General features: G+C 49.1%; 1 protein-coding gene across 6 annotated transcripts in view; it reads left to right on the top strand.

Moving 5' to 3' along the window:
* Nucleotides 1–1853: 1853 nt before the first annotated feature.
* The window catches only part of MTMR14 (myotubularin related protein 14), a 53025-nt gene continuing 47015 nt past the window's right edge, over nucleotides 1854–7863 (top strand). For 5 of the 6 annotated variants that reach the window (XM_032149607.2, XM_032149608.2, XM_032149611.2 and 2 more), the window contains exons 1-2: nucleotides 1854–2107; nucleotides 6271–6419. In XM_032149607.2, coding sequence (XP_032005498.1) covers nucleotides 1949–2107; nucleotides 6271–6419 — 308 coding nt within the window. In that variant the 5' untranslated portion in view covers nucleotides 1854–1948. The remainder of the gene's footprint in view (nucleotides 2108–6270; nucleotides 6420–7863) is intronic. The other variant, XM_058437223.1, reaches the window with a different exon arrangement.

The following is a 7863-nucleotide window of genomic DNA, read 5'->3' on the forward strand; positions in this document are numbered from 1 at the left end:
TGTGGTGGCACATGCCTGTAGTCACAGCTACTTGGGAGGCTGAGGCAGGAGGATTGCTTGAGGCCAGTAGTTGGAGGCTGCAGTGAGCCATGATCATGCCACTGTACTCCAGCTTAGGCAACAGAGTGAAATCCTGTTTCTAAAAAAATAATAATAATAATTAAATTAAAAACCAATCTACTGTATTAAAACTCTAGAAGCCAGGATAGTGATTAACTGGGGGTGGGAGGAGTTGCGGGGGCAGGGTGGTGGGTGGTTGTTGGTGAGTGGGTAAATAGTGACTGAAAGTGGTCAGGAGGGGGCTTCTGGGGCACTGGTGTACATATCATACTTCTATTAAAAGTTTACCAAAAACGAATTACTTCCATTACATTCATGAGACAATCTGAGAAAATGGAACCCAGACTGGGTATTAGACCACATTAAGGAATATTGTTAATTTTCTTAGACATGTTAATAGCCTTGTATTTTTATGTATTTTTTTGAAGTACTAATCTGTTGTGATAAATGCTTAAGTATTCACAGCTGAAATAGTATGATGTCTGGGATTTGCTTTAAAATAATTCCCTGGATGGGAAGGGACTGCTTAAACAGGATAGATAAGCAGATGTTGATTATTGTTCAAAACCAGTTAATGGGTACATGCGGGTTCATTATACTATTGTCTCCACTTTTGCGAATGTCTGAAAAATTCTAATAATAATAATAATAATAATAATAATAATGACAGGCTTTTCATCACAGAATTTCAAGGCAGTCGCTTCACCTCCCTGACTGCCAGTTTCTGCCTCAATAAAATAGGGCTGATGATATAATGCACTGTACTCACAGGGATGTTGTGAGCAGCAGGGGGAGAAAGGGTTTTATGAAATGTTGTGTTTTTGTTTTCTGTTTTTGAGACGGAGTCTCACTCTGTTACCCAGGCTGGAGTGCAGTGGCGTGATCTCAGCTCACTGCAACCTCCGCCTCCCGGGTTCAAGCGATTCTCCTGCCTTAGCCTCCTGAGTAGCTGGGATTAGAGGCGCGCGCCACCACACCCAGCGAATTTTTGTATTTTTAGTAGAGATGGGGTTTCACGATGTTGAGCAGGCTGGTCTCGAATGCCTCACTTCGTAAATCTGCCTGCCTCAGCCTACCGAAGTGCTGGGATTACAGGCGTGAGACACCGCGGCCGGCTGAAATGTTTTAATATTGGTAACCACTGCCATTATGGTTTCTAGTACTAATTTGTTGCCTCCAAGCTTTCCCTCCTCCTCTCCCTGTAATTTTTTTTTTTTTTCCTAAGACAGAGTATTGCTCTGTCACCCAGGCTGGAGTATAGTGGCTCAATTTCTGCTCATTGCAACCTCAGCCTCATGGGTTCAAGCGATTCCCCTGCCTCAGCCTCCGAAGTAGTTGGGATTACAGGAGGGTGTCACCATGCCCGGCTAATTTTTAAATTTTTAGTAGAGATGGGGTTTCACCATTTTGGTCAGCCTGGTCTCGAACTCTTGGCCTCAAGTGATCGGCCCGCCTCGGCCTCCCAAAGTGCTGGGATGACAGGTGTAAGCCACCACGCTCGGCTACCCTGTAATTGTTGATTCCACTTTTCCTCTGGTTCTTTTCAATGGTTCCTTCCTGCTACCCCCCTCCCCCGGCAGCCAAATGGTTGAGCCCGGCTTCCCCGGGGAAACCCCTTGGGGCGGATCACGCGGTATCAGCGAGTGGCCTCCCCGGAGAATACAAGGATAGCTCCGCGCCGGGGGCGGGCCAGTAATCGTAGGCGGGGCGCGGGTCCCGAGCTCCGATTGGCCAGGGCCGGAGTAAACATCCGGCGGGACGGGGCGGGGCCGGAAGTGGAAGTAGAAGGCGGTGGCTCAGGCGGTTCCGGAGGTTCTAGTGTCGGAGTTGGTGCAGGCAGGTGCCATGGGCCGGCTTGAGGCACACTGAGGGGACGCGGGGCTGGGCCATGGCCGGCGCTCGGGCCGCCGCCGCCGCCGCCTCGGCGGGGGCCTCGGCGTCTTCAGGTAACCAGCCGCCGCAGGAGCCGGGGCTTGGGGAGCTGCTGGAGGAGTTCTCCCGGACTCAGTACCGGGCCAAGGACGGCAGCGGGACCGGCGGCTCTAAGGTGAGACTGGAGGCGCGATGAGTTGGGGAAGGCCCCTAACTTTGGAAGTTATAGAGGAAAGGCAGAGGCCAGGGGTCAGAGAAAGGTAGGAGTGGTACCTCGCCGCTGAGGAAGAGGAGAGAGAGGAGTTCTCCAGGGTCTGGATCCGGAGTATAAGAGTCGGACTTGACAACCGTAAAAGGAGGAACTGGGGTCAGAATGAGCCCAGCAAAGAGGTCCTTTTTGTTTGAGAAGGGGTCTGGAGGTGAGAGATCAAGCTGAGGGGCCAGGTTCAAAGATCAGAGAGGAGGACCTAAGGAAGGCCTATTCCCTGCTTCAGGTGCCGTAGGTTGAGCTATGTCAGGGAAAAAGCCCTAAGAAAAATCTAAGAAAAACAGGGAGACGATTCCTCGGGGTCAGAGGTCAGAATGGAGCCAGGAGGTGAACCCAGTGTGCTGCCCCCTTATAAGGTCTCAGCATGACTTAGGCCCATCCCTTTCCTTCCCCTATAGAGCAGGAAGACAACACACACTCCCTCTCAGTTCCTTTATCAAAAGCAGGTCTCAGTTCCTCTTTTTCCTCCCTTTGGGATTTCCACTCAGTCGTCTTATCGCCAGACCTGGAGGGTTTCCTGTCAGCCCAGGCCATCCCCACCCTAAGCACTGGCTGGCAGTGCGGTGGGAATCTTGCCGACCCTGCCATCTCATTCCCCCACGTGGTTTTGGTAGCTTTAGCACCAAGTTTTGCAGTGGAATTCTGTTCCATCCTGCACCACAGAACTCTGATTTGGCTTCAGAAGTTACCCTGAGTTGCTATTCTGTAGTTGGCATCTGGTAGTCTCTGAAGTAACCCAGGGAAGACTTCAGTAAGGATTGGACTTCCTCACTCTCCAAATGGCCAAGTAATTTTTCCAAGTATAGTCTGGGGACCACCTGTTTAATGATATCTGAGTACTTTTAAAATTTATGCTTGTGGGGTACTTTGTGAAAACAGAGATTCCTTAGTCCCACCCAGTCCTACCAAGTCAGAATTTCTGCGGGTGGGATCTTGGAATTTGCTTTTTTTTTTTTTTTTTGAGAGGGAGTCTCGCTTTGTCACCTAGGCTGGAGTTGCAGTGGCGCGATCTCAGCTTACTGCATCCTCTGCCTCCCCAGTTCAAGCAATTCTCCCTGCCTCAACTTCCCAAGTAGCTGGGATTACAGGACCCCACCACCATGCCCAGCTAATTATTGTAGTTTTTAGTAGAGATGGAGTTTCCCCAGGTTGGCCAGGCTGTTCTTAAACTCCTGAGCTCAGGTGATCCGCCTACCTCAGCCTCCCAAAGTGCTGGGATTACAGGCGTGAGCCACCGCGCCTGGCTTTTTTTGTTTGTTTGTTTGTTTGTTTTGTTTTGAGACAGGCTGGATTGCAGTGGTGCAATCATGACTTACTGCAGCCTCGAACTCCTGGGCTTGAGCGATCCTCTCACTTACGCCTGCCAAGTACCTGGGACCACAGGTACACACCACCATGCCTGGCTAATTTTTCTTTATTTTCGTAGAGACATGATCTCACTATATTGCCCTGGCTGGTCTCAAACTCCTAAGCTCAAGCAGTCCTCCCACCTCAGCCCCCCAAAATGCTGGGATTGCAGGCGTGAACCGCCACACCTGGCCAGTGAGAGTCTTTTGCGTGGCTGTAGGTCATTGGTTTTTCTGGACCCCTCTTCCAACTTACATGACCCTGAAGATTAGGGTTATCATAAGTTACACCTGATATCGGCTGCAGCTGCCCTTAATTATCTCTCCAGGCCTTCTGATCTCCTGCAAACTTAGATGTATATATATTTGTATGTATAACAATTCAGGCAGAACAGGGAGTTAGATCTGTAACTGAACAATCGATTGAGATAACTCACTACCTTTGGACTAACTTCTTGCAAACTTCTTTTTTTTTTTCAGAGGGAGTCTCCTTCTGTCACCCAGGCTGGAGTGCAGTGGTGCGATCTTGACTCACTGCAACAACTTCCACCTCCCGGATTCAAGGGATCCTCCTGCTTCAGCCTCCCCAGTAGCTGGGACTACAGGCGCCCGCCACCATGCCCAGCTAATTTTTATATTTTTAATAGAGACGAAGTTTCACCATGTTGGCCAGGATGATCTCGATCTCTTGACCTCGTGATCCACCCGTCTTGGCCTCCCAAAATGCTGGGATCACAGGCATGAGCCACTGCGCCCAGCCTAATTTTTGTATTTTTAGTAGAGAAAGGGTTTCACCATGTTGGCCAGGCTGGTCTCAAGCTCCTAATCAGAAGTGATCTGCCCTCCTAGGTACCTCCCAAAGTGTTGGGATTACAGGCGTGAGCCACCATGCCTGGCCCTCCTGCAAACTTCTTGATGTTACAGTTCTTATGCCTTTTTTTCTGTTGTGTTTTTCTCTGAACTGTGATCAAAACAAGTAATTTTAGGGAGAGCTGTTTCTTCTATTTCACCAGCAAGTTGTGTATAAAGAGACTTCTCAGCTTTTACTGGTTGCATGGAATAGAGCTTGTAGGTACTAGTCTATGGCTAAAGAACGGGGAAGAGGGCCAGTACAGTGGCTCACGCCTGTAATCCTAGAACTTTGGGAGGCCAAGGCAGGTAGATTGCTTCAGCCCAGGAGTTTGAGAGCAGCCTGGAAACATGGACCCCATCTCTATGAAAACATTTTTGTTGGCTGGGCATGGTGGCTCACGCCTGTAATCTCAGCACTTTGGGCAGGCGGATCATGAGGTCAGCAGTTAGAGGCCAGCCTGGCCAACATGGTGAATCCCCATCTTTACTAAACATGCAAAAAATTAGCTGGACATGGTGGCGCCGCCCGCACCTGTAATCCCAGCTACGCAGGAGGCTGAGGCAGGAGAATCGCTTGAACCCAGGAGGCAGAGGTTGCAGTGAGCGGAGATCACACCATTGCACTCTAGCCTGGGTGACAGAGCAAGACTCTTTCTCAAAGAAAAAAAAGAATGGGGAAGAGGTCAGGCATGGTGGCTCACACCTGGGAGGCTGAGGCGGACGGATCACTTGAGATCAGGAGTTCAAGACCAGCTTGGCCAACATGGTGAAACCTCATCTCTACTAAAAATATGAAAATTAGCCAGATATGCTCACTTGAACCCAGGAGGCTGAGGTTGCAGTGAGCTGAGATTGTGCCACTGCACTCCAGCCTGGATGACAGAGTGAGACTGTGTCTTTTAAAAAAAATAAAGGCCGGGTGCGGTGGCTTACACCTGTAATCCCAGCACTTTGGGCAGGCGGATCATGAGGTCAGGAGTTTGAAACCAGCCTGGCCAACATGGTGAAATCCCTGTCTCTACTAAAAATAGAAAAATTAGCCAGGCGTGGTTCTACGCACCTGTAATCCCAGCTACTTGGGGTGAAACAGGAGAATCGCTTGAACCCAGGACGCGGAGGCTGCAGTGAGCTGAGATTGCACCACTGCACTCCAGCCTGGGCGACAGCAAGACTCCATCTCAAAAAATAAATAAAGAATGGGGAAGCTAGGCCGGGCGCGGTGGCTCACGCTTGTAATCCCAGCACTTTGGGAGGCCGAGGCGGGCGGATCACGAGGTCAGGAGATCGAGACCACGGTGAAACCCCGTCTCTACTAAAACTACAAAAAAATTAGCCGGGCGTGTTGGCGGGCGCCTGTAGTCCCAGCTACTCGGAGAGGCTGAGGCAGGAGAATGGCGTGAACCCGGGAGGCGGAGCTTGCAGTGAGCCGAGATTGCGCCACTGCACTCCAGCCTGGGCGACAGAGCGAGACTCCGTCTCAAAAAAAAAAAAAAAAAAAAAAGAATGGGGAAGCTGACCAACAAAGGTAGTGGATTAGTGGCAGTTTCAGTAACCTGGACCAAGAGTTCTTATGTTTTATGGGTTGTAGACCTCTTTGAATCTAATGAAAGCTGTAATCCTCTCCCCCAAATGCTCAACACCCACAATTTCAGATTCATTGTTAGGGGGTTAAGAATCCTTCCTGAAGCATACAATATATGGGTTAATGAACTACACGTAGGGCCTGTGGCCTAGCATCACATCTTCCCAGCACAGAATAATTATCACCAAGGTACATGTCTTTCCCAGTGACCTCTTAGCCCATGGACCTCCTAATTCTCACCCTCAGAACCCCAGAATTCTCTTTGTGTTCTGATCTCCTTCTCTGTGCAGGTTGAGCGCATTGAGAAGAGATGTCTGGAGCTATTTGGGCGAGACTACTGTTTCAGCGTGATTCCAAACATGAATGGGGATATCTGCGGTCACTATCCCCGGCACATCGTGTTCCTGGAGTATGAGAGTTCTGAGAAGGAGAAAGACACGTGAGCATCATGTGACCGTAGTGTGCATGCCTGGGGATTCCGTGGCAGCTAATCCTTGTGGCCAGGAAGTCTGCAGCCGGGCAGGGCAGACTCACTTTCCCCAGGTGTTAAGCCTTACTGGCATTTTTATTTACTTCAAGGTTGGACAAGTCAGACTGGCAAGGTGGCATGGCATAGAATGAGGGGTTGGGAGTAACAGCCCTTGATAGCTGTTTCACTTCCACCCTAGAGCTCATTGTACTAAGATAGCTGACTTCACACTTCACTTCTCTGAATATCAGTGTCCCTTTTTTAGAGAGTGTGAGTGGGAGGTACACTGTGTCAAGACAGGCTTACCAGCGTTTACCATATGTAGCACTTAAGAGCCTAAGGTCTAGAGTCAGACCGCTTGAGTTCACATCCTGATTCCCCTGTTGCTGGCTGTGTAACTGATGCTGGGCAAATTATTTAACTGCTTTGTCCTTAGTTTTCTTATTGGTAATTCTCTACCTCATGTTAATTAGTCCTTTTAAGGACTAACTAAAATTTTAGAAAAGTGGTAGTGCAGTCCAGATGACAAATGGGTCTGATAAAAGCCTGACATGTACGTTATAAGAATTAGAAATAAAAGCTACCATTTATGGTGAGCCTACCAAGACCTGAGTACCTCATGTGGGTTAACAGTTTATACCAGAGCAGAGACAGAATGCTTGGTGCAGGATGTGGCCTGTAGGTAGTCAGTAAATGGTATAATTATTTGATACTGATAAGTAAACACAGCATGAGGCTCTAGGAAGTGCTATATGTTGATCTCAAAGTTTGCTCTCCTAATCTCCCTACTTCCTGCTGATTTTAAGGGAATTTCAGGAGCCGTTGTCAGCACTATCTGTGAAATCCTGGCCCCGTGGGTGAAATGTTGTGAGGAGTACCGCAGCAGTCATGCTGCATAGTGCAGTAGCCCGTTGCTACTCAAAGCAAGACTAGCAGTGCACTCGATAACTTGTTAGAAACACAGAAGCTCAGGTTCCAGAGCCACTGAGCCAGAATCACAGCAGAACAGGATGTCCAGGTGATTCTAATGCACTACCAGGTTTGAGAAGCGCTGCCATAGGCCAGCTGGGGAGAATGGTTAATTCTTCCTGGTGTTTGTGTGCCTGGGAAGAACTGGAATTGGAAGGATGAGCAGGAGTTTTCCTGAAAATGTCCTTAGTGATCAACTCATATAGGATCTTGATCATCAGGCCAGGGAGTGTGAACCTGTGGGTTGTGTGTGGATATCAGTGGTTTTATTGTGCTAGGAACCCCTAAGCACTCACTAAGATTATGGATTCTCGGTTTGGCCTAGTGGCTCATGCCTGTAATCCCAGCCTCCTTGGGTGGATCACCTGAGGTCAGGAGTTTGAGACCAGCCTGGCCAACATGGTGAAACCCCCATCCCTACTAAAAATACAAAAATTAGCTGGGC

This window comes from Hylobates moloch, unplaced genomic scaffold, assembly GCF_009828535.3.
Source record: "Hylobates moloch isolate HMO894 unplaced genomic scaffold, HMol_V3 SCAFFOLD_4, whole genome shotgun sequence".
NCBI lineage: Eukaryota > Metazoa > Chordata > Mammalia > Primates > Hylobatidae > Hylobates > Hylobates moloch.